The sequence below is a fragment of the Mytilus edulis genome, chromosome 10 (genome assembly GCF_963676685.1).
Source record: "Mytilus edulis chromosome 10, xbMytEdul2.2, whole genome shotgun sequence".
NCBI lineage: Eukaryota > Metazoa > Mollusca > Bivalvia > Mytilida > Mytilidae > Mytilus > Mytilus edulis.
Genome location: NC_092353.1, coordinates 22,099,248 through 22,127,129, shown reverse-complemented (window position 1 = coordinate 22,127,129; position 27,882 = coordinate 22,099,248). Strand labels below are relative to the sequence as shown.

The window sequence follows — 27,882 nt, the reverse complement described above, 5'->3', positions numbered from 1 at the left end:
TAGTACACTTACATGAGATATGATAAAATCAATAAAAATAGTCTAAAATTAGATATGATGTAATACAATGTATATCTATTTTCGAATTATAATCAAATATAAAAGTTCCAAATATTTTTTCTTTCTTTTATCGCACACTAATATAGATGTCACCGACTTAATCTACACAATGTAATGTAATGAAATATATTCTTTAATAAAATATATTATTATCTAAATAATTAAAAGAATACACTTCATAATCAGAGCTCTGCTTCATAATTTTATATTCATATATGTATAGCATTCTGAAAATTTGTGTATACAGAATATCAAACAATCTGACCAAAATTCTTCAAACAATTTACCAAAGTGAAGGGAAAAACATCATAAATGTCATTTATCATTAATACGATGTCTTTTAAAAATCTTTTAAAAATGAATTATACACCCTTGAACAGAAATGGATGAATTGCTTGGAAAGGGCTATAACTCAACAGCGACAAAAGCGTAAATCGTGAAAATTGAATTTGATCTTCATTTAGTCACAGGAAACAAAATATCTAAACTAATAAAAAATCTTCAAAGCGTTTTCATGTCCATGAAAGGACAATGTTTGACAAAAAGCTCGCCTGCCCGATCGCCCGCCCACCAGCCTTGCATCCCCAAATTAATAACCGATTATTTTTTACTTCGATAATCCGGTTAAAATTATGACTTCATGTGCTACGTTTAAAGATAAATTGGATAAAAATTGAAGGTTTCTAATCAATTTTTTTTTACATTTCTATCCTTTGAATAAAACTTTTTTTCAAAAGATAAACACAAGCCATTTTTTTTTAAACATTTGGAATATTATAAAAACAGTTTTTTTTTATTGTGTTTTTTTCTTATTTCAAAAAATTTCGACGTTGACTTTTTCATCAACATTTGTACAAATACTATCTCCATATGTAATTAAACCTAATGTTATTTGTAAAAAGAGGGGTTCATTAAATCGTTTTCAAGGCAAATCAGTCCGACTGATAAAAATCAATTGAAAAAATCCATCTTTTCCTGGTATGTAGTGTGTAGTTTTCTTAAATTTGATGTATACTACTGTTGCCTTTATTTATGTCATAGTTTGACGTCCCGAAAAATAACAATTTATATTGGCCACGTAATTAGCTCCCCTGTGGCTGTATCGTATGCCAAATTCACATACTGTTGTTTGACGTCAGTTTAAAACCTATTTTAGAAATACCTCGTGATCTTAAATCTGGTTTTTTTTATAAATAAGAGAAAATACACTTGAAATACTAGAGTTGTCCTTCTTGTCATACTAATAGTTCACGATAACTTTCAAATAATGACAACAATACTACATTGAAACAGGAGTCAACTAAATATTAACATCTCACTTGTGCATGGAAATAATTGAGTTTAATAAGCAGCACTCGCACCCGCAAAGTGGAAAGGGATTACGATAAGTTGCAATAACTTGTTTCCCAATCCACTATAAATAAATAAGTTTAAAACAATATGTGAGTTGGAAAGCATATGTACACATTATGGAAGAACGGACATACGTTTTAGTACTGCTTCTGCTTCCTATATTTCAGAGTCTCCAGTAGGATAAGGTAATTAACACTGCTTCCTATATTTCAGAGTCTCCAGTAAGATTATGTAATTAACACTGCTTCCTATATTTCAGAGTCTCCAGTAGGATAAGGTAATTAACACTGCTTCCTATATTTCAGAGTCTCCAGTAAGATTATGTAATTAACACTGCTTCCTATGTTTCAGAGTCTCCAGTAGGATAAGGTAACTAGCACTGCTTCCTATATTTCAGAGTCTCCAGTTAAATTATGTAATTAACACTGCTTCCTATATTTCAGAGTCTCCAATAAAATTATGTAATTAACACTGCTTCCTATATTTCAGAGTCTCCAGTAGGATAAGGTAATTAACACTGCTTCCTATATTTCAGAGTCTCCAGTAGGATAAGGTAATTAACACTGCTTCCTATATTTCAGAGTCTCCAGTAGGATGAGGTAATAAACACTGCTTCCTATATTTCAGAGTCTCCAGTAAGATTATGTAATTAACACTGCTTACTATATTTCAGAGTCTTGAGTCTTCAGTAGGATAAGGTAATTAACACTGCTTCCTATATTTCAGAGTCTCCAGGAGGATAAGTTATTAACACTGCTTCCTATATTTCAGAGTCTCCAGTAGGATAAGGTAATTAACACTGCTTCCTATATTATAGAGTCTCCAGGAGGATAAGGTAATTAACGCTGCTTCCTATATTTCAGAGTCTCCAGTAGGATAAGGTAATTAACACTGCTTCCCATATTTCAGAGTCTCCAGTAAGACTATGTAATTAACACTGCTTCCTATATTTCAGAGTCTCCAGTAGGATAAGGTAATTAACACTGCTTCCTATATTTCAGAGTCTCCAGTAGGATAATGTAATTAACACTGCTTCCTATATTTCAGAGTCTCCAGTAGGATGAGGTAATAAACACTGCTTCCTATATTTCAGAGTCTCCAGTAAGATTATGTAATTAACACTGCTTACTATATTTCAGAGTCTTGAGTCTTCAGTAGGATAAGGTAATTAACACTGCTTCCTATATTTCAGAGTCTCCAGGAGGATAAGTTATTAACACTGCTTCCTATATTTCAGAGTCTCCAGTAGGATAAGGTAATTAACACTGCTTCCTATATTATAGAGTCTCCAGGAGGATAAGGTAATTAACGCTGCTTCCTATATTTCAGAGTCTCCAGTGAGATAAGGTAATTAACACTGCTTCCCATATTTCAGAGTCTCCAGTAAGACTATGTAATTAACACTGCTTCCTATATTTCAGAGTCTCCAGTAGGATAAGGTAACTAGCACTGCTTCCTATATTTCAGAGTCTCCAGTAGGATAAGGTAATTAACACTGCTTCCTATATATAAGAGTCTCCAGTAGGATAAGGTTATTAACACTGCAGCCTATATTTCAGAGTCTCCAGTAGGATAAGGTAATTAACACTGCTTCCTATATTTCAGAGTCTCCAGGAGGATAAGGTAATTAACACTGCTTCCTATATTTCAGAGTCTTTAGTAGGATAAGATAATTACCACTGCTTCCTATATTTCAGAGTCTCCAGTAAGAATATGTAATTAACACTGCTTACTATATTTCAGAGTCTACAGGAGGATAAGGTAATTAACGCTGCTTCCTATATTTCAGAGTCTCCAGTAGCATAAGGTAATTAACACTGCTTCCTATATTTCAGAGTCTCCAGTAGGATAAGGTAATTAACACTGCTTCCTATATTTCAGAGTCTCCAGAAGAATAAGGTTATTAACACTGCTTCCTATATTTCAGAGTCTCCAGGAGGATAAGGTAATTAACACTGCTTCCTATATTCAGAGTTTCCAGTAATATTTTGTAATTAGCACTGCTTCCTATAATTCAGAGTGTCCTTTTTATATTCTAAGGTTGCCCATGATTTGGTTATCAAAACTGCTTCCTGTATTTCAGTTTGTTCTTGATAATTAGGTAATTAATGACGCGTCCTTTATTTCAGAGTGTCCTGGAGTATAAGGTAATTAACACTGTATTCTATATTTCAGAATGTCCTTGAGGATAATAGATAACCTAACAGCACTGACTACACTATCTATAGCCACACCCAAGGGATATGATACATCTCGCTTATCGAGAGAGTAGCGGGCAGACTGTAACGTTAAAAGTAATGTATTGCACGGACGCAATGTAAGACTACAATGTATATATAGGTTATAGGTTGTCTACCTAACGATATGAAGATGGTCAGGATATCACATAGTATCACTAGTCGCAGATGAATTCAAAACAAATTTAAAAAAAACACCCACGCAAGAATTATATGTTTAGCTAAACAGGGCAACAACAGTTCAGTAGATAAATTTAAGTTATTTGAGGGCGACTGTTTATATTCATAATAATTTATTCTACATGGAGGAAGCTTTAATTTGTGTTCCCAACTTTGATGGATGTTTGAATTTTATCAAAGAAGAAAGTCCGGATGAATGCACGTTATAAGCCCAGTAGCGTACACAGGGCTATAGCAATATATATATGCAACAATCTGATCAAGTACTTGTTTATAATTGGATAATATCAGTGCGTGGGTGTTTCGTTAAAGTTTACCGTTTGAAAGCAGTATATTATTCGAATTATGAACAGTAATAGAAATATTAAATATATCTGTTTCATTCAAATTTTACTACTTTCACTGACAAATTGTTTAATTTTTAATATAAAGTCTGAAAAAGATTAAAAGGTTTTGATTTTTGATAATATTTGCTCTTTTGGGAGATATAGTTGTACTTTGTTGTTTTTGGCTCTGTACTTTGTGTTATTGTGTTTTGCTAAATTTGCGTATTTTTGTCTTTATTTTTTTTACTAATAAGCTTGGTCTATATTCCAGTTTATGCTTCTTTGATACATATGTTGACTGCTTATTTTTGACATTTTTATCTATTATGTCTGGGGTTTTTTTGTACACATTGTTGTCAATATAATGGAAATTTAAGCAACTCTCATACAAGTTAGAGGTTTGGCTAGCTGTAAAACTAGGTTCAACCCATAATTTTTTTCTTAAAATGTCATGTACCACGTCAGGAAAATGGCAGTTGTTATCTTATAGTTCGTTTCTGTGTGTTACATTGTCGTTTGGTTTTTTGTTGCACTTAGTGTTTCTGTTGTTTTTTGTTTTTTCTCTCCAAAAGTCGGTTTCAGTTTTTAACCCATATTTGTTTTCTCTCTATCCATTTATTACTTTCGAACAGCGGTATACTACTGTGGCTTTTATTAATGCACCATTTTCTACTTAAGAAAATGCCCGTACCAAGTCAGGAATAAGACAGTTGTCATCCATTCGTTTGATGTGTTTAAGTTCTTGATTTTTCCATTTGATTAGGGACTTTCCATTTTGTATTTTTCTCGGAGTTCAGTAATTTTGTGATTTTACTTTTTATATGTTCTTTCAAAACAGTATATACACACGTCTGGAGGAAAAGCTCACAGATTTACATCTCTGTTCTTAAATCCTGGTCTAGACATCTAAATGGAAAACAAATTCATTCCTCAATTTTTCCATATAGTCAACACCTAAAAGTTTCGGTGTTTGTACGCGAGTAGCATTTTTTAATGCTATCAACATAATGGGCTTTTTGTAAATGCCTATACCAAGTCATGAAGCACCAAGTCGGGAATATGACAGTTGTTATCAATTCGTTTGATGTGTTTGAGCTTTTGATTAGGAACTTCCCTTTTTGAATTACGTGATTTTACTTTTTTCTGCATACGGAATATACATTTTCTAATTCATTCGGTATACAAGAGCTCGCAACTGCTGCTCGAACTTAGTAAAACCACACCAGTGTCTGCACAGAAAGTTGATGAACAAGGGTTGTTTCAAAGAACGTCTCGTCCTTTTTCTAAAATCTAAAGGAAGATACCAAGACTTTGTTGTTAAATATTCCGTTTCAACTTCACAAATAATACACGATAATCTTGAAGTACAAATGTATAAATTCTAGTTAGTAACGTTATGTATCATTCTAATTACGCTATATTGTTCTTTCTTTTTATCTTTTACTGTTTAGTCTATTTTTGGTAAAAATAAAATCCATTTGACTTGGCTCGGTAAATATACATCACTTCATTGTGTTTATATTGTGATGTCGTATTTTTTGTATTCCTGTATTTCGATTTGTTCATGTGCTTTGTCTATCTTTTCTGTGTTGACATAGTTATTTGTTTTGTTAAGATTGAAACACAATGTTGACTGCTGTACCCCTATTTTGCCAATTTAACCTATTATGTCTGAAGTTTTTTTTTCACACATTGTTATCAATATAATGTAATTGTATGCGACAGTCATACAATTGAGGGGTTTCGCTATCTATTAAACATGGTTTAATCCACCATTTTATACACACAAAAAAATGCATGTAGTACTAAGTCAGGAATATGACAGTTGTTATCCATTCGTTTGATGTGTTTGAGCTTTTGATTTTGCCAAAGAAAATAAACAAAATGACAATAATACATAAATAACAACAGACTACTAGCAGTTAACTGACATGCCAGCTCCAGACTTCAATTAAACTGACTGAAAGATTATGATTTCATCATATGAACATCAGGCACAATCCTTCCCGTTAGGGGTTTAGTATCATACTATCACAACATATATGAGAAGAACATAACCCGTGTCATGCCAACAACTGTTTTTAGAATAAATGTGTTTAGTTCCGATGCAAAGACCTTATCAGTGACTCAATATTAACGCCAAAATATGCAATCTTTAATGACTTGACAACAGTATCGTAATTATATCCCTTCTTAATAAGTCTATTTAAAGGTTTTGTAAGTTTCTGAGGTGAATACTGACACCTACGGTGTTTATATATCTCAACTTGTACGATTCGCTCATGTATGTAACAATGTTTACTAAACACATTTATTAAAAAACCAGTTGTTGGCATGACACGGGTTATGTTCTTCTCATATATGTTATGATGGTATGATACTAAACCCCTAACGGGAAGGATTGTGCATGATGTTCATATGATGAAATCATAATCTTTTAGTCAGTTTAATTGAAGTCTGGAGCTGGCATGTCAGTTAACTGCTAGTAGTCTGTTGTTATTTATGTATTATTGTCCTTTTGTTTATTTTCTTTGGTTACATCTTCTGACATCAGACTCGGACTTCTCTTGAACTGAATTTTAATGTGCGTATTGTTATGCGTTTACTTTTCTACATTGGCTAGAGGTATAGTGGGAGGGTTGAGATCTCACAAACATGTTTAACCCCGCCGCATTTTTGCGCCTGTCCCAAGTCAGGAGCCTCTGGCCTTTGTTAGTCTTGTATTTTTTTAATTTTAGTTTCTTGTGTACAATTTGCAAATTAGTATGGCGTTCATTATCACTGAACTAGTATATATTTGTTTAGGGGCCAGTTGAAGGACGCCTCCGGGTGCGAAAATTTCTCGCTACATTGAAGACCTGTTGGTGACCTTCTGACTTTTCTGACCTGGTGACTTTTCTATGGTCGGGTTGTTGTCTCTTTGGCACATTCCCCATTTCCATTCTCAATTTTATTTTATCGAAATATCAAAAAAAGTTCTATGACACTTGGTCTAAAACTGTAATATGAAAAGTTGAAATACAATGTATTGCTTCAAAGAATGAGCAAATAAAAAACATAGGTCCCGATAAGGAAAAACAAATATTTGGCCTTAAACCCAAAATTTTAGCGGGAAAATGCTGAAATTGGGTGAAATGTCATTTTGAGTCTTTCACAGATACACATTATAACGATAATAATTTGTTAGGGACAAAAATACTATAATTTATCATTTTTAATCAATTCAATCAAAAATTAAAAAAAAATAATAGTGAATTTACAACACATACTTTTCGTGTGCATGCGTGAAATTATGCGCAGTCGAATAGTCCCGAGCCACCTTAAGCATTGTATTTAATTATTAAGTATAATAAAAGCAAATATCATATCGTCCGGAATGACGACGGAAGGGCGAGTTAACACACTTTCCATTGTTGAAACCTATTTTTTGAACTATGTAAGAAAAACATTGTAATTTCTAAAAAGTTGCGGCACCGACAATCTAAAAATGCATTTCAAAATGCTAGAGTTGTCCTTCTTGTCATACTAACAATATGATATGATAACAAACAAAGATTTTCTAAAAGGTATATTTTATCATAAAACAGTTCAAGATAACTTCCAAAAGAACAGTTATAACTATCCAGAATGATTGAATATTACATTGAAACAGCACTCCACCAAACATTTACATATGTAATAATGGCATTTTTGTTTTTGATACTGACTTTATCAGCAAAAATATTAAGTGAGCCCGCTAGGGCGAGCTGATTTTCGAGCTGATGAAGTCAGTATCAAAATATAAAATGCCATTATTCTTTTTTTTTCGGCAATTTAAAAAAAATAACATCGAGTATCATACTAACTGCACGGCTACGTACTACTGTATAGACTATGGGTTTTCTACCCATCGATATCGTGAAAGGCCAGCCGCTAGCCACAATTTTAACCATTTCGTTATGCGCAGCGAACAAGCGTAATGCTTCACATTGTATCGAGCAGCTGTCTTATGTGTCTCAACAGCTACATGTACATGTATGTTACCAAACCATATCTCCTTATTTTATAAGGGTACAATAACAGATATTCACTAGTCGAAGATGAACATAAAACAAAAACAAAACAAACCACTTACACAAGAATTATATGTTAAGCTAAATAGGACAACAACAGTCCATTTGCTAGATTAAGATTAATGTGTGCGCATGGCAATTGTATATGTTCATATCCTCATGAATTGTTGTTCCTAATTTGAAGGATGTTTGAATTCAATTAAAGTAAAAAAAAAGTCTGGGTTGTTGATAAATGCACGTCATAGGGACACTAGCGGACACGTGGCTATATCACTGCATCTAGGCAACTGTCTTAGATTAAGTACCTTTATCTAATTTGATAATATCACTGCTTGTGTGTTTCGGAAACCATACCTTTTGTAAACAGTATATTGTTCAAATTATTAACAGTAATGCAAATATTAAATATATCTATTTCATACAAATTTTATTACTTCCACTAAAAAAATAGTTTCATTTTTCATATAAAGTTGGTAGATTATAATCTTCGAGAAAAACTGAGTCATCGTCATTTTGCTGTGTTCTTTTCCACATTCTAACGTTTCTCATTAGTATTTCCTCAACATGCTGATCACAATCAGTAATGTGATCTAGATAGGGAGATGGTATAGTTGAGATAGACTTTGGTCTCTGTGACTCTGGAACTGACAACTGTCTTTGTATTATAGTGTTATCTTCATACTTATATTCGCTATTACTGCTTCTAATTGAATCATCGCATGTTGACAACGAGCCGGAATCTGAAAAAAAACCACAATCAGTTAGGTATATAGATGTCAGTCCATATTTCAAAGTAGTTTCTTTCCATTTATGTATAGAACCTTTATGCTTCTATCTAGGTAGAAATTTATATACCTCATTAGTAAACTATATAATTTGACTTCGTGAACAAACGTAAAGCTTCAGATTGTATCTAGCAGCTGCCTTGTGTGTCTCAATTACCCGGCCACGTCCACTTGTACTTTTGTCCATCTGATGAGTTAAGCCTTTTTCAACTGATTTTTATAGTTCGTTCTTATGATGTACTGTTATACCACTGTCCCAGGTTAGGGGAGGGTTGGGATCCCGCTAACATGTTTAAGCCCGCCACATTATGTATGTATTTGTCTGTCCCAAGTCAGGAGCCTGTAATTCAATGGTTGTCGTTTGTTTATGTGTTATATAATTGTTTTTCGTTATTTTTTTATATGAATAAGGCAGTTAGTTTTCTCGTTTGAATTGTTTTACATTGTCATTTCGGGGCCTTTTACAGCTGACTATGCGGTATGGGCTTTGCTCATTGTTGAAGGTCATACGGTGACCCATATAGTTGTTAATTTCTGTGTCATTTTGGCCTCTTGTGGACAGTTGTCTCATTGGCAACCATACCACATCTTCTTTTTTATAATTAGAGACGCGAGTGATTCATGTACCAAAGAGATAACCAAACTCATAAGACGAAAACTAACTTACAATGACGAACAATGAAAAACAACTCAAAGAGATACATCAAATCACAAAACATCATATAGAACACTAAAGACTGAGCAACACGAATAACACTAAAAACTGATGTCAGGTGCTCCACAAAGTTAATAGATCCTGCTCCAAATAAAACATCCATCGTGAAAGATAAACTAAACTTAACATTTCGACAAAATAGACAAAAATGAAGACCGTTGTTGCACTATGACTTCTACTACATTGTTGGAGACCGTATCACTGTTTCTACATTTAATTCTTCATGTGTAGAAACGCTGTGTTGTGTTTTTGGATTGTTGTATTACCAAATATTCGTAGTAAATATTATAAAGACAAACGCGTGTTATAAAAACAAAACATTATCTAGAAAAAAAAGTAAATTAAGTATGATTTAAATAAATATACCTTCAATACTTGATAGTGATGACGAATCCAACTTGTTCATTCTACAGTAAGTAGGAACACTTTGTTGTCTGATTAATGGCGTCTCTATTTTTACCGACAGAGAGGCTGGGTTAATGAACATCAACACCTGACTGAGGTAGCCTTTTGCATTAAACAAAGGCCTCTGTTGTATCTGACGTTTAGAAATCTGTTGTATTGTGTCGCTTATTTGAATCAATTGTTTCATAAGTTTGATGTCTTGATTCCGTAACTGAACCTGAATAAAAAGGTGTAATTATTAACATATACATGCTTTGCTTCAATGGTGTAAAGTGATGAACCTCATTGGTCGATTTAACAAAAGAATATTAAAATTAAAACTTTAAAATATGATTTCATTTATTGTTACACAAGAATATGACCCTCCTTTTGGTTTAATTCAGTAATTCGAAGGATACAATGCTTGTATTGATTTTTGTTTTAATATAAATGCATGGTGCTATCAACATGATCAAATAAGAACCTTTTAAAGTAATCTTGTAAAATTTCACTTATTATCCGTCTACGACATTGTCCTATTATTGTTTACAATCCATTTTCTCTGTTCTTATGGCTTTCACAATACCTGCAATTCGTTATAATTAAAGATAGAGAGTTATAAAAAGGACCGACTTTTAAGATACCAAATCGCTAAGTCGAAAACTTATAAACTGATAATGCCATGGCAAAAAAGAAGAGATATAAAGAAAGAAACAGCAGTAAACTATCATAGGAGGTATCTCCATAAAAGAAATATATTTACATTTTTAAACATTAGCATAATATTAGTATGTTAAACCTACCAGATCCGACTTGATAGTTTCTATTGTCGTATCAAGTCTAACCGATGCAATCATCAACTCATCCATAGTTATATATTCTCTAGCTAGTATATATTTTACACTTTTAATGTCTGCGGTATGAACATTGTTTACTGTCCAGATTTCTTGTTCTTGGTGAGGCACCCTTAAAATATTTCTCACCTATAACTACATATTTTTAAATACTACATGGAAATTAACATTTTATTTCAAAAATGTAAAATACGAACGACTAATATTTTGATTAGGCGTTTAATTTAATCACCCAAATTGCTTTGAGATATAAAAGGAGTAAAATATTGACACAAATTATAGCTGCGTACAAGTATTATGATTTTCGAATTATATTGTCTTACTTGACCTAGTAAAATTATTAATAAATGATTCAAGGTTTTAGTATTTTGTTCAAAATCTGAAGAATTTACAATTTGAAGTGGTTATTTAAAATTAATTTGCCCAGGTGGTCGGTGGTTTGACAATCAGAACACTAATTGGCGCATATTATTACTTTTAATGACTTTTAATAAGCAAACTTATGAAAGGACTGAACTTCTTAATTTCATATTTTACGCGGGGTATTGAATTTCTTGATTTAATTTTAAAACCAGAGTTCTTGATAATATTAATATTGACAATGTTCGGTATTAATTTCTTAACATATTTAACATATTTCCATATTTATTTTCATAATAAACAAAGAAAAAAAATAGAGGCTCTAAATAGCCTATGTCGCTCACCTTGTCTAAATGCATATTCATTAAAGGACATTCTTCAACATTGTAGACGATACTATATTTTGTTTATCTTGTACTGCTGATAATTGAAGTTTGTTTAGTTTCTCTCTATCTTATTTAGATTTTTTACTGCTCCAAACACAAAAGAATAAATTTAACTTTTTGTCAGATTTGCTTTAGTTTCAGAGATATAATCCAAATACTGCCATTTACAATTTTATGTACCCCTATGTTCAAGTTTTAGTCATGTTGGTCATCTTTGTTGAAAGGCGGGTACGTCAGACACATTTTTAACTAAATACCCCAATGTTGATTGTTTGGTTCGTTTCGGCCCAGTAATTTCAGAGGAGAAGATTTTTATAAAAAGTTAACGACGCACGACGGACGACGAATAACGGCAAGTGATGAGGTAAGCTCATTTGGACCTATTGATCAGGTGAACTAAAACGAAATGATTTTATTGAGCAGCAACTTATCCTTAACGTAACAAACGATCATGTTGGCAGATTGGAGACTATTGGAGATTGAATCGTTTATTATTAGTTTGACTATTTTAGTACACACATTTTCATTGTCGGAAAGATTGAGGGTAAAAAGTAAAACGATATCTTAAAACTCATAAAAAACGCAATCCATCAACAAAATCAACGAAACACTACTCAGAAAACTAAACAATGAGTTACGTTACACAAATTAAAATAATGGATGATCAACTTAGGTCTCCAGAACAATTCAACAAGTGAAATCGCGATTCTTACGATACAGTTCAGTTAGTTGGTGATGATGAAATCAAAGTTCAAATTTAGTACAATGAATTTTAGATTTGGACATGGCAAAACTAATAACTGATTCATCTAAATGTTTAAATATTTTGCATTAAAGTGTATTTTTTCATAAAATTGAGCGATAACATAATCAAAGTGATAGGTATGGAACTAATTAGATATATTCAAAGTAAAGAAACAACTTGCACTCCAATGTTTCCAGGTTCTATCAGACATATAATGCATTTGAATGGGAAATCGAACAAAATTGAGAAAGCATGCCTGGTTATAGCATTGTTCATGTGTTTTCTAAAAGAGGGACGAAAGATATCAAAGGGACAGTCAAACTCATAAATCTAAAACAAACTGACAACGCCATGGCTAAAAATGAAAAAGACAAACAAACAACAGCACACACGACACAACATAGAAAACTAAAGAATTAACAACACGAACCCCACCAAAAACTAGGAGTGATCTCAGGGGCTCCGGAAGGGTAAGCAGATCTTACTCCACATGTGGCACCCGTCGTGTTGCTTATGTGATAACAAATCCGGTAAATAGTCTAGTTCGGTAGGTCACATTCATGAAAGGGAAGGGGATTGTAGTTACAACGTAAGGAACATATCCGATATCATTTTTGAAACGGTTATTCCATAACGGTCAACCAACTCGTGATGGCGTCCGTAAAATTTACGAAGGGATGATTTCAACTTCACCATTTGGAACTCTTGGTTTAATAGCTTCCTTGTGAGCAGCAACCCTCTATCAAGAAAATCATGATAGGAAATGCAAGCACGGGAATATCGTATCAATTGGGAGATATATACCCCGTATGCAGGTGCTGCTGAAATGTTGCTACTTAGAAATGGAAAGATCACAATAGGAAAGCTGAAATCATCTCTTTTGTCGTAAACTTTTGTTTTCAACCGACCCTCATTGTCAATTTCTAGATGTAAGTCAAGATATGAGGCCGACTTAACTGTATCTGTAGTATCCTTTATCTCTAGCTCGATTGGATAGATGCGTTCCACATAGTCACCAAATTTTGAACTATTTAGTGAAAGAACATCATCTATATAGCGAAAAGTAGAGTTAAAGGATATTGCTAACTTCTTATCTTTCTTCATAAGAAGTTCCTGCACGAAGTAAGCCTCATAATAATAAAGAAACAAGTAAGCAAGTAGAGGGGTACAGTTTGTTCCCATTGGAATGCCGACAGTCTGTTGAAAAACACGTCCTCCAAACGTAACAAATATGTTGTCAATCAAGAAATCAATCATCTTGATAATATCAGTTTCGGAGGATTTTTTGTTCGAATCAGAGTGATCCTTTACAAAGTAGGATCTATCCCTCCCTAAGACAAGATACTTGTATCTACGTTGGCCATTCTTTTTTAACGAAGCAAAGCAACAACAACTCTTTCAATTTGTCTTTTAGTTTGGAATGTGGAATACTAGTGTAAAGAGTAGAAAAGTCAAATGTTTTGATACTGTTACAAGATGAAAGAGAGTTGGATTGTATGTTCCATTAAAGATCTTTGGAATTTTTAAGTATCCACATCTGATTCACGCCCCCTCTAGAATAGGCAGTTTCACAATAACTTTGAAGCCCGTGTCTGATTGCTGATAAAATAGATGTTAATAATTTAGAAAGAGGTTTCGTGGAGCACTTGGAAGACCCAGCAATATACCGTTGTTTGTAAGGACACTTAATATGTAGTTTAGGTATCCAATACAGTGATGGCAGATCCAGTTCTTCATCTTTGGTTGAAATTCCAAAGGAACGCAGAACAAACCTATGATTATCCAGGATTTCCTCTTTGGTAAGTGTCATGAGGGTATATGTTGAGTTTCCAAGTGAATTGTCAATACCTAATTCGTTTATCAAGCAGTTAATGTAATGAGTTTTACACACAAAAACGGTGTTGTTTGGGGCTTTATCTGCGGGGACAACAACATATTTGTCATGGAGGTAGGATAGGTGTTTTGCAACATTTGGGTCTTTAAAGATTTTTCTTACAGTTACCATAATTTTAATTCCAATGTGTTATCATTTGTAAGAGAATAGTTTAGACGTTATGATAATAGTTGCATTTGATTTGTCTTTCCGTTTCTTGTTAAGTTACAAACTAGTTTAAATGGTTTCATGTTTTAAGCTCACCTGGTCCACATGGCCATGTGAGCTTTTCTCATCACCTTCAGTCCGTCGTCTGTTAACTTTTAAAAAACTCTTCTCCTCTGAAATTACTGGACCAAATGAAACTATACTGTCACTCTGTATAGGAGTGAAATGCCCTTAAATGAGGATTTGTTTGCCCTCTTTCGTGTTTTGAGCAAAAACTATAGAATAAAAAGAGAAAATAAACAGACAAAATGATCGGCAATACTAGATCAACAAAAAGGAGATTTTGTCATGAATTCTATTCCTGTCTACAATGTCACAGTTGGTGAGAGTCCATTGTTGAATATGTATATAGACCCAGATTAGCGAAAACGGTTTTAACAGCCTGTAGTTTCATGTAGGGCTTGTTATAGCTGAATAAACGGTATGATTTTTTGCTCTTTATCGAAGGTTGACCTTAAGTTGCTTAAATCCATTTTCTTTTACTGTTTACCTCTGTTGGATAATCACACCTCATCTCTAAATTTTATATTGAATGATTACCTATAAATATTGTTCGATGGTAAAAAATTTGTTTCTCTTGTGAACACACACTTTAATGTCTGGTGTATCTCTTGTGTTAAAACATTTCTATTTCTGTAATGAATACAAAGTCTAATGTGTTGTAGATCCTATTTGTACTTTAGTGGGTATCTAGGCGAAACAAATCTTCCCAAGACCATCCAAATATTTTTTATCTTTAACATTTTTGATAAAAAGCCAGTAAAGAAACTCTATTCTCACCCATGTGTGTATTGGATAACGGGTCCCTTTACATAATGTACTGTTAGTGTATTGTCCATTGGTACATTGACTGATCTGTTACAAAGATATACTTATCAGACCACAAAGACATATTTGTTGACAGATTAGTTTGTTTTGAAATATGATATAAGGTCATGGATCAGTCTTATTTACCAAATAAAGATAAGCTCAACACCTTGTGTCAATCTTTAAATGGTCAGATCAGAAAGATAAATCTCTAACACGCATTAAATAATGTATATGCTCATTTATAACAAACTTTTTACAAGGATATATTCTATAAAATATTTTTTTTCCGTGTGAATTCAAATTTTTAAATCTAAGTCAAATATTTTTGTATTATTACCAAAACGCGCGGGTTTTCAAGGGTGTATGCGTATTATGGGAAGAATGTAAACTTTCTTAATAGGAAAAATGTACAAAATTTAATTAGATGTACTCTGTGATATTAAATTGAATGTTTTCCCCTGTACTAGTACTGCATTGTAAATGAAATAAATTTTCAATTTCGTATAAAGGGGTTGTCATTCAGGGGTTGTCGTTTGTTGCTGTGTGTCATATGCGCTTTTCGTTTTTTGTTTTGTACAGAAATCAGGCCGTTTGTATTCCCCATTTGGATTTTTGTTAGTTGTCATGTTGGGGTGTTTGTTTTATCTTGCAATGTGGTATGGGTGTTGACGGTTGTCCGGGGCTTATATTTGCTTCTTTTTTTTCTTTACGTTATTTTCTCTCTGAAAGAATGGTGTCTCACATGACACGGGTTATGTTCTTCTTATATATTTTATGATAGTATGATACTAAACCTCTAACGGGAGGGATTGTGCCTGATATTCATATGTTGAAGACATAAGCTTTCAATCAGTTGAATTGAGGTCTGAAGCTGTCATGTCAGTTAACTGCTAGTAGTCTGTTGTTATTTATGTATTATTTTCATTTTATTTATTTTCTTTTGTTACATCTTCTAGATCTGACATCGGACTCGGACTTCTCTGCTTGAACTGAATTTTAATGTGCGTAATGTTATGCGTTTACTTTTCGACATTGGCTAGAGGTATAGGCGGAGGGTTGAGATCTCATAAACATGTTTAACCCCGCCGCAATTTGCGCCTGTCCCAAGTCAGGAGCCTCTGGCCTTTGTTAGTCTTGTATGATTTTTAATTTTAGTTTCTTGTTTATAATTCGGAGTTTAGTATGACGTCCATTATCACTGTACTAGTATACATATTTTTTAATGGGCCAGCTGAAGACCGCCTCCGGGTGCGGGAGTTTCTCGCCACATTGAAGACCCATTGGTGGCCTTCGGCTGTTGTCTGCTCTGTGGTCGGGTTGTTGTCGCTTTGACACATTCCCCATTTCCTTTCCCAATTTTATCATTGGCATTTATACCCGATCTTTCTTATGTTTAAAAACACGCTACTCAAAATAACTTCAAAGTCAGCTCGAGTGCTTAGGAGTGGTACACTGTTCGTGAAAGTAGTATACCAATCAAGTATAAGTTTAGGTTGGAGACTTTGGAAGTGAAAAAAGAAGAACCACGTTAACTTCATTTTTTTTAAGTAATTAGTGACTCTGCAATATTAAAAGTTTTTGGAAAATCAAACACATTTAAGATATTGCGACCATGGAAACACAACAAACTATCTTGAAGCTTATCGTTAGCAGTTATATCTGATAAAATTGAGTCTTATAATTACATGTATTGTATGGAATAATTATAATCTTCTTATATTTCTCGGCTACATTACAATCTGCCCTCGAAATAAAAATTTTGTACATTACTTTTGAAGTTTAATCATTTAAAAATATAGATTCAAAATAAGACATGATTATAATAATACTATAAAACAAGGTGAATTTAACAAATAAGGTACCAGTTTTTTATTCGAAATTGTATTGCCTAAAAATCTCATGCATTTGATAGTATCTGTGACCACTTTAATTAGAAGACTACATTGACTTATCTTTATACTTATGAAATTCTAAAAGAAACTTTTACTTAAAGATAGAATTTGATAAAACCCACGATATTTGTTTATGACTCAAAAAATGTTTACTGTAGTGAAATGTAGGAATAATTTCCTACAACTGTCAAATTCAAGGAAATATTTGTTTTACCCTTTTTCATTTGGAACTGGGTGTGACATATACAACCGGGTGTGATGTATCATGAATTGGTAATGTGATATTACATCTAGGCTACACTTACTATAACTGTGGTAACTAAACGTAGATGGCGTGCTGCAATGCTCTTGTCCAACATACCCTCGTGTCGCGTTTTTCAGCTACAGTCTTCATTTCTATCTTTATCCCGGTCGAAGTACTGTGCACAACGTGTCATATCTACTGGATTGATTGTTAATACCTTCTCGTTCTGCCAATGCATAATATATTGCCCTTTGACTTTAACATACTACAAACAATTAATTAATTTTGAAAGTTAATTTTGTTCTTCTCTGAGATTGCTCTGACGACTGACGTCCTTTTTGAGGACTTGCCGAGGTCGAGGGACGATTATTGTAGTGATTGCTATGACGTCTGTACGCATTTGTTTTCACTAATTGCTTAGTCCCCAGCAAGCCTAATACGCAGAGAAATTTCGGACTACTTTGTTTCTTCAAATAAACTGAAATTATTGAATCTACACAATTTATTCAAATAGGTAGAAAAGGTTGCAAATAGTTTAAAATTCAAATAAGTCTGCTGTTTAGTTAATAGTTTTCCATGCCATAAGTGGGGCATTATGTTTTTTGGTCTGTGCGTACGTCCGTCCGTACGTCCTTTCGTTTGTCCAGCTTCAAGTTAAAGGTTTTGGTCAAGGTATAGCTTTTAATGGAGTTGGAGTCAAACAACTTGAAACTTAGTTCACATGTTCCCTAAGATATGATCCTTCAAATTGTAATGCCAACTTAGAGTTTTTACCCAAATTGCACGGTCCACTGAACATATAAAATGATAGTGCGAGTGAGGCATCCGTGTACTATGAACACATTCTTGTATTTTTATAAATCTATGATTTGCAAATTTGAAACAGGGTGTCCTTTTTTTGTGCCGGTGTAGTGTCAAATCCACGATACCGTTTCATTTTAACGTATTTTAACAGCACAATGGGGTAGAAAAATATGTGTTTTTTTTTCTTAACTGTAAAAGAGTTCCCTTCATATCGATCTTTTATTGTATCTCGTTTTCATTTCGATTATGAAGTGGCAATGTTATATATTGATCAGCGAATTGTTCTACAGCAGTCTTATGAGAAAATATCCTTACAATACACTAAAGAACTTAGTCCTGTATTACACCTCTCCTGCAAAGAATATTATTTTAGAAATTAATTTAGACAACGTTATTTGTTACTTTATCATTCTAACACCATTAATTGAAGTATCCTCACGCTGTGTTTGGGATCAAACAGTAAGTGTTTTTAAACATTCTCCTACGTTGAAATGGTCGTTTTACTAGTGACTTATTGTCAGATATCAGTACTTTATTAAACTTACGAGAAAAGTTATTGTCAATGCTGTCTTGTATATTGACGGTTACCTAACAATTTATGTCTCACATGTAGTTGTTCATTAAACACCTGTTTGAGTACTAAAAGTCATGGATTAGGCTAAAATTCGTTGACACATGTATTGGTTATTAAAAACTTGTTTGTTACCTAGCTTCATTGCATATGTATTGTAACTTTAACATACGGAAATTGAATAGAGGCAAATGGTGGATCAGGAAACAAGATTTTTATAAATTTAAAACTTTTAACGCACATGTTAAATGAACAAAAGTTTATTTTGTAGTTTTTTTTTGTCACGGTACAATAATATCTTAATAGAAGAAAATACATCAATTGTATGCATTTTGGTTTAGAAGAAAGTTTAATAATGCGTGTTTGACGGTAAAACTTAACAGTAGAAGATAGTAAAACCTGATAAACATTATGTCTTTGAACATGCAAAGAATTTACTGTATAAAAAACCCAAACAGAACCAGGAATTCCTCATACTTATTAAGTTCGTTCATGGAGAAGAAGAAATTATACAGGGTGCCACGTGTAATTTGGTTTTTCTTTGGATTTTTATGCAAGACTTAATAATGACAATAAAATGCAAACAAAATCTCAACAGCACAATGCAATTTCTTTTCCATGCAACGATATAAATAATTTTGTATGTGCTTTTGTGTTTTGTTCAGATTTAAGTTTTTCGTTAAAAAATTCAAATAAGTCTGCTGTTTAGTTAATAATTTTCATGCCCTAAGTGGGGCATTATGTTTTTCGGTATGTGCGTGCGTTCGTATGTACGTCCTTTCGTTTGTCCCGCGTCAAGTTAAAGATTTTGTTGATCTAAACAACCTGAAATTTTAAGACTACCGGAAAACACAACTGTAACCATTTTAATTTACATTAAATGAAACGACCATTCTGTTTAATGGTCTCATCTGGCTTCTCGAAGAGTGTAATTTGAACTTAAAACTACTAACTTTTGGATAAGAAACTCTGTCCTTAAATGTGCAAATAGAATATTTGGAAAATTTGCATTTAAGTAAAACAAATTATAATTAATACCACAGTCACAAGACGTAATAGAACAAAACAGTAATTGGAGTTTTTGGTTTAATTTTTTATAACAATTGTAAAATAACAAGTAAAAATTAAATGCTGACCAACAATTGAGAATAAACGACTCTAGAGGAAATGTTATACAAGGGAGAAAGCGTTCTTCGTCGTCGATGTTATAGATTAATAACAATAAATAATTCATTAGAAATACTTGTAACGCACATACACTGAACATTCCACATTTTGCAATGGACAGCGTCGTATATCAGGATAAATTAGCATTTTACAACACGGACACGTGTCAAGTTCTGTGTTAGAATAAGTTAGCATCTTACAACACGGAAACGTGTCAAGTTCTGTCAATTTTATATCAAACACTATGTCACTTGAAAACAGTTCCTCTCCCACAAGTCGCGACACTGATGAATGTAGTGCACACATTAAGTATGCCGTGTCTTCTATTCATTTATATATATATCGGTAGTAACGGCGTCCTGAGTGTAATTTATTGAGCTATACCAACATGGTATTTTGTCGAAGTGTGCTAAGCTTTCAATAAAGCTTTTTGTCGTCCAAGTCAAACTTAATCACTATCGCTGTCACTACTTTGGGAATACTTCCACAATTTTACATTTGTCCGGAAGAGTCCTTTGTCTGCACATTCATCATTATCGCCTTCGCTGTCGGATGAACTGCTAGATACATCTGAAATAGTACATACATACTTTTACAATAAATTCGTGTAATAAAAGATGTTTTGGCTATTTTTGATTTGAACTCTTCCATATATTTTTATGTTGCTATGATACAGTGAATACATCGGTACTATCAGTGTTATCATAATTAATGTTGAAATAAGAATCCCCCCTTTTTTTTTTTAATCTTATTACTATCAAAATATGAACAACTAAACACGGATGAGAGAAGTTGAATGAAACATCAATTCCACCTCTTCCTGAAATAAAAACTGATTTTGAAAAGACGAATATTTATTTTAACAGAATGCACAAATAATTGTTATATTAAATAGTAAACATATACATGTACATGTACATTTGTACAATAGAGTGTTATAATATGTAAGCGTAGATACCTTCGTCAATTTTGGTCAGCTCCGCCGTCTTGAAAGCATCTGTTAGTAATGGACGGCGCCCCCTGTGGCTTACTCGTACCCGTTTAGTACTTTTATTTTTCTTGCTGAGTTGTTGTATACTGTTGTTGATATTTAACAGCTGTTTCATCAGCTGTACGTCCTGGTTTCTCATTTCACTCAGCTCGTTTCTCAGCACAGCCAGAGCACTGGTAACTCTCTCTGTAGCATTGTCGTTGGCCATTTTAAGTCGTTAGTATACTAACTTTGTCTTAGTTTAAATAGTCTTTCGTGATCAGTAGCGGATTTTCTTCTGAACTAAGCGGATTCCCGTTTATATACTTGCAGAACAATAGTTAGCTATTAGCTGATTATTCTATCTTACCACGTGACTTACTAATTGTCAATTTAAAACGGGTTTACAATAAATTTACATTGAATATAAAGGCCTTCTAATTTTATGGAAAACTTTTTTATGCTCTACGCCTTAGAGAGGTCATGAACAAAATTAGATAATGTTTCTGAACATATTAAATTTTATTCTTTTGACTAAGATGTGTAATATTATACATTGTTATCAAACTAAATACCCTTTATCAAAATATTTTGGCCATAAATTAAACCATCATCATCAGTTTTAATTCTTGGTAGATTGTTTTTACACAAGACGCTACCCAAAAAAATACTTGCAACCGATCCAATACGTGACTTTTTCATATTCTGTTTTTGTGTGTTTACACTTTATATTGAATTTAATCTGCCATACAGAAATTAATTAAATAAAAATCTGAACAATTTGAAATTAGATTTTTTCACATGTAGACGATATTCTTGGTATTTTACACTACATTTTCAATACCATAAGCTTACTCCCAAATCGGAAATATTTCAAAAGACCACTACATTATTGAAACGATATGTATCTTGTTTTTTTTTCTTTTTTTTGTGTTAAAGTCTTTGAAAGTAGTAAGTTTTTGACTTGTGTTGGTTCATTGAGTATATAAATAATATTCTCGCTATATGAAAGTCAATTTAGTAAAAATTTTCTTTCCCAATCTTGTTAGTTGATATCATATGCAGTGTATTTGATACAGTCACCTTTTTTATAGGATAAAGACCTACATGTCAGTAGCTTTGTTATATAAAAAAGAAGATGTGGTATGATTGCCAATGAGACAACTATCCACAAAAGACCAAAATGAATCAGACATTAACAACTATAGGTCACCGTACGGCCTTCAACAATGAGCAAAGCCCATACCGCATAGTCAGCTATAAAAGACAATGTAAAAAAATTCAAACGAGAAAACTAACGGCCTTATTTATGTAAAAATATGAAGCTCATTATTCTTTGCATTTAAAAGATCGACAAGTTAACCAATGTTCTTTGTTGTATATTTATGAATGTAAAATATTCGGTGCTATATTCGCAACTTTGAATTTACTTTCACGAGGACCATTTCACCGCAAGAGTGTCTCATTAACAAAACACTATAGATTTTGATTAACATGTATGTTGATTAAAACATTAATGTATTCCAAGATGATAACATTAGTTGGAAAGAATTTTTTTTTTTTTTACATGTATTTGAAATAATTAAATACCCTAATTTCGAGTGATTGTATTTCAAGGTGCATTATACCCGTATAGATTTTTTGTTGTTGTTAAAAGTGTTAATAACTTTATTATGTATATTATGGACTACGAGGAAGACGACACTAAATGATAAAATAAATCTTTATAAATTAATAATTATTTAATCTTTAATTGATTATAACAATTGTAAAAACAATAACGTAAGTCAAGTACAATTGACTGTAAAATAGAAAAAAAATGTTTTTTGTAGGAAAGCCTACGACTGCCGTGTAAAATAATAAATTGTCTTTGGTAGGAAAGCCCACGACTGCACCCCCGTCTCATCAATTCCTGTTAAAAGATTCAGGTCTTTTAATAGCACCATATATAGTCATAATATTGCACGTTTATAGTTCTTGACATATCCACAATCTCTTAGATTCCTGTGAACGCGGATCTCATACGGTTTAACATATTGTCACTCTAAACTCAAATGTCCTAGTTGCTTTGGAATTTTTTCTAATCCGCTTAGTTTACCCGGAACACAGATGTACCATACATCCTGTATTCTTTGTATTTTCAGATTCTGAATTGTAAATAAGTGTGTCTATTTACTGTCCACTGATTTGGCATACTTCCATAATTTCACGTTTGTTTTGAACACGTCTTCATCTGAACTTGAACAGCTATCGTCGTCACTCTCAGACGTTACTGAATCTGGAAAGAAAAGAATGAAACAATTAAAATTCAGTTCAACCATATTGAATTTTTTTTTTCAAAATAATGTTTACAATTTTTACTTTTACTTTCTACGATCAGTATACTTTTTTCTAATTGTTGTCCACGCTTATGTTACTGAAGGACATTGACAATAGACAACGATAAAACAAATTATAACTTAATTCTATTTTACAAAAAGTTCAACAACACTTTACCTTAAAAAAAGTTATTTAAAAATATAGAAAATATTTTTAAACCAAAAGTTGATCAAAGTTTTAATTACCTTCATTTATTTTTGACATCGTTGATGATCTCATGAGTTCCTTTAATGTAGCCTTTCGATTTCTGCTTGAAGATTTGCTCTTTTTTTGTTTCTTAGTCAGTTGTTGAATACTGCTGTTGAGGTTAAGTAACTGTTTCATTAACTGGACATCCTGACTTCTCACCTCATTCAGTTCTGTTCTCAAGACAGCCAATGCACTGCTTACTCTATCTGTTGCCATTTTACTTAATATATATTTTCCCTTTTAATGTTGTTAGTTAGCTTTCAAATGTAGATATGATTAAATGATCAATTCACCTGTGCCTTATATACCCACAGACACAATACTACAGCTAGGGGTATATCACTGGTTGATCGAATTTCACCTATTTGTCAGACCACCACTATTACTATTAATTTCTAAGGCCAATAGAGAGATTATTGTTTAAATGCCACATCGATGAAATAATGTAACACCCGTGAGGAAATTAGTAGGTCTGTACACTGTATGACCGGTCAATGATATCATTTATTGATAGAACAGAAAATATATGATTACTGTACGTGTATTTATTCATTAAAAACGACATTGGGATAAACTATTTATTTTTCATATATACACGTCTAATGATATCATTTATGGATAGGACAGAAAGTAAATATGGTTACTGTATCTGTATTTATTCCTTTAACAACAACATCAGGATAAACTATATATTTTTCATATATAAACGCCTTGTGTGTATTACATCAAACCTCTTCCATATGTCAAACGATACTTATTCATTTTCATCGTTTAATATATTTAGAGGAAGACAGTGCAAATTAAAGTAAAACGCAATTTCGACAACTGTGGATGTTTTTAATTGGAGTCCTGTTATACCAACTTTACAGAACACACGTAGATTTATAATTATTTATTGTTCGTCATTATTATTCAAGACACATTTGTTACTAATTGTTAATCAAGTTACAATCCAACAATCATACTTCCTATATCTACTAACGTGCGGATTAAAGCTCCATAGGATGTGTATGCCTTATGTTGGCACCTCCATTTATTCTTTCTCCCCTTATGATTTCAAATCTGACCAAAATGACTCGTTCTGTGCATTTGAAAACCATGCAATTTACAAACGTTACATTTGCCATATACGAACACATCATAAGACCCAATTTACCAATAATGGTAGATATAATAACACTTATATTTTAAAAGAGTGAACGAGAGTTATGTGTTCTAGGTAAACATACCATTAGAATCCTATTAACAAGCACGATTCCGATTCTGATTTATAGGACTATAATTAGAATTTTAATTGCCAACATTGATTGATAGTTGGTTGATAAACGTCCAGTGGCAAATAGTTCATGTATGTTCAGGGCGATGACTTTAGTCGTTTACTCGTTTTATATCACCTTATTATTTTTAAAGCATGTATTTTCCCTAGCAGAATACTCTACAAAATAAGTATTCGACGAACTGACCGCTAACATGTTTAATCCCGCCATATTGTGTATGTATATACCTTTCCCAAGTCAGGGCTTGTCATTGAGCGGTGGTCGATTGTTGATGTGTGACAAGTCATGTTTGTTTTTCGTTCATTTTTTGTAAATAAATTTGGCCGTTAGTTTTCTTGTTTGAATTGTTTTACATTTGTCATTTCAGGGCCTTTTAGCTGAATATCCGGTATGGGCTTTGCTCATTGTTGAAGGCCGTACGGTGACCTATAGTTGTTATTTTTTTGTCATTTTGGTCTCTAGTGGAGAGTTGTCTCATTTGAAGTGATACCAAATCTTGTTTTCTTATATTGACGTTTCCGTTGCGTTTTATATGACCAAATGGTCAACTTAACAAAACATGTATTGCATTTACAGAACATATATCCACGAAGTTTTGGACATTAGTGGACGATCATTTGATTTCCAAGAGGGGAGCTGTTGCAGCATGATGATTTTGTAAATGAAACTCCTGATCTGCTTAGAGCTGAAAATATAAAACCTTGCTCCTGACAGACTGAAAATTTAAATTATGCGACACAAAATGAAGGAATAAGTTGAATACAAACGTAAAAATGAATAGTCAATCCGCAAAAAATTCCACCTGGTCATCTCTTCCCCAAAATATATCAAATGGTCGTCCACTTACTATAGCTATAAAGCGTTTGGAAATAACATACATTTGTACGTATGACCGTCTTCAATAGTAGTGTTCTATATGTAAGAAGAATTCATGAATTATAGAAAAAAAAAAATGTATGTCTGATCTCTTTTTTTTTCAACACATACAATAATAATTAACAAAAAACTTGAAAAAAAAAATTAACATGCGTTTCACGTGAAACCAATATAAAGTTTCCTTTTCCTATTTCAGTATTACGCCAGAGTTTATTCAATATTGAATAACCACTTTCTCCCCTGCTACGAATTCTTTACTTGTGTCGAACAGTCCTCCATTGTTCCGTTCCATTAGGTCTTTAATGACAGAACTCTAATTTTGTCTCTTGTGGAGTATTATGTTTCAATGTTTACAATCTGCTTTGTTTTGATATTTTTCTTTGTTTTAAGTAAATACGATAAATTGATATCATTTAAAGGTGTTTCATCTACATTATTTATTTCTGTTTACTGATTTTTTTCTGTTTGTATTTTATTTTGAAATATTTGATAGTGTATTTTTTTTTAGTACATTTATTCAGTTTTGTGAAGTTGCACAAATTTGTATCTTCCGTATTGTTATTTTGGGAGCATGTTTATGCACAACTCTAGAAATATTAACCATTTCACAGAACCACCTCATGACAAGAATATTTTATGAATGCAATCCCTAGAACGAGTACAAAAACCATGTTGAACAAATGTAAATTTGCATTTATGAAAGTTGGAAAATAAAATAAGATTTTAAGATAGCTGAAAGGACATTAAATTAACGATTTTGAACGAACTGGCAAACTATAAAATACTTTTTTTTTAGCATTGTGGACTCAAGCTTAGATCATCAATCTAAACGATCTCAGTTGGTTTTGATAGGTTGCCCCATGTCTCATTTAGTATACATAAGATATTCCTTTTTTGATGATCTGCACATACTGTACAGTAGACCTCCAAAACACTGAAAGTGCCTTGTCAATTTTTTTTCTTTTTCTTTTCTCCCCGGCGTGAATACTCCAATAAAACATTTGGCAGCTAGACAGTAAGTAAATATTGAAATATAAACCAAATAACAAACACAAAACCAGTGGTTATGTCATTTTAGGTGGGGGAAACAATCATTGCAAAAGGTTAGTTGCACATTGTGAAAGTAAAAAAATAAATATATTGATATTTCAAATAATTTTAATATATTAAAATCATCATAACAATTGTATAAAGTTAACAATCAAGTAGTCGATTTGACTATGTGTCGGTAAAATAATTACAATTAGAGATAACGTAACGAATAGAAAATAGTGTCTATTCATCATTTCGATATTGAATGTTATTTCAAGCATTTTCTTGTTTTTATCCAGTAGTCTGATTTGAGTTCTTTGATTTCAAATATGCACTATGTCCTATAAATACGATTTCTCTCTTTTGTAACAGCACCATTTAATGTTTATTGCACAATGTCTTGAGCGATAGGCAGTAGGTCTGAATATCATCAGAAAACTCGTCTTCTTGCGATACTAATTTATGTATCTTGTTAGTTTGGCAGTGTATATAATGTTTGTTAAATGTCTAATCACTGTCTTCCGATGACTGTGAATATTTCCACAATTTAACGTTTGTTCTGAAGATTTCTTCATCTGAACTTGTATCGCTTTCATAGTCACTTTCAGATGAGCTTGTTGTAGTATCTGAAAATAGAAATAGAGACAACTATTAAGTCACAGTTCTTTTAAATATAATTTTAATATTTTTTTCATAATTATTTTTCAATATAAAGTATAAAATGAATGTTTACATTATCATATATTAGTAAATTAAAAAGTTGATTGATAAAATGTTTTTAATTCTTATCTTTTTTTTAATTTTTTTTTATTTTATTGAAGTATAGATATTGAACGATAATTACCTTCATCAATTTTGCTGAGTGTTGATGTTCGGATCATTTCTCTGAAGTTTGTTTTCTGACTTTTTGATCCTTTACTTCTTTTAGTAGATTTTTGTTTCTTTGTCAGCTGTTGAATGCTGTTGTTGATGTTCATTAGTTGTTTCATCAATTGTACATCTTGGTTTCGCATGTCACTCAACTCAGTTCTCAAGGCAGCAAGAGCTGTATTTACTCTCTCTGTAGCGTTTGCCATTGTTCTTCTGTAATGTTTTTTTCTTGACGTGTATATGTAGACGTAAAATATAATAAT

General features: G+C 32.5%; 4 protein-coding genes across 4 annotated transcripts; all 4 read right to left on the bottom strand.

Annotated features, from left to right (window-relative positions):
* Positions 1 to 8,620: 8,620 nt before the first annotated feature.
* Positions 8,621 to 11,109, bottom strand: LOC139492383 (uncharacterized). Its single transcript, XM_071280590.1, has 3 exons — positions 10,896 to 11,109; positions 10,075 to 10,330; positions 8,621 to 8,948 (listed from the first exon to the last, which is right to left on the bottom strand). Exons 1-3 carry the CDS (start codon positions 10,959 to 10,961, stop codon positions 8,662 to 8,664), a joined length of 609 nt encoding a protein of 202 aa, XP_071136691.1. The 5' UTR covers positions 10,962 to 11,109; the 3' UTR covers positions 8,621 to 8,661.
* An 8,822-nt stretch (positions 11,110 to 19,931) lies between these two features.
* Positions 19,932 to 21,300, bottom strand: LOC139490641 (uncharacterized). Its single transcript, XM_071277538.1, has 2 exons — positions 20,985 to 21,300; positions 19,932 to 20,596 (listed from the first exon to the last, which is right to left on the bottom strand). The coding sequence occupies exons 1-2, from the start codon at positions 21,223 to 21,225 to the stop codon at positions 20,475 to 20,477; spliced, it is 363 nt and encodes a 120-aa protein (XP_071133639.1). The 5' UTR covers positions 21,226 to 21,300; the 3' UTR covers positions 19,932 to 20,474.
* A 1,419-nt stretch (positions 21,301 to 22,719) lies between these two features.
* On the bottom strand, positions 22,720 to 23,849 carry LOC139490640 (uncharacterized). Its single transcript, XM_071277537.1, has 2 exons — positions 23,561 to 23,849; positions 22,720 to 23,274 (listed from the first exon to the last, which is right to left on the bottom strand). The coding sequence occupies exons 1-2, from the start codon at positions 23,778 to 23,780 to the stop codon at positions 23,165 to 23,167; spliced, it is 330 nt and encodes a 109-aa protein (XP_071133638.1). The 5' UTR covers positions 23,781 to 23,849; the 3' UTR covers positions 22,720 to 23,164.
* A 3,008-nt stretch (positions 23,850 to 26,857) lies between these two features.
* Positions 26,858 to 27,882, bottom strand: LOC139490638 (uncharacterized). The gene is made up of 2 exons (XM_071277536.1): positions 27,594 to 27,882; positions 26,858 to 27,375 (listed from the first exon to the last, which is right to left on the bottom strand). The coding sequence occupies exons 1-2, from the start codon at positions 27,823 to 27,825 to the stop codon at positions 27,257 to 27,259; spliced, it is 351 nt and encodes a 116-aa protein (XP_071133637.1). The 5' UTR covers positions 27,826 to 27,882; the 3' UTR covers positions 26,858 to 27,256.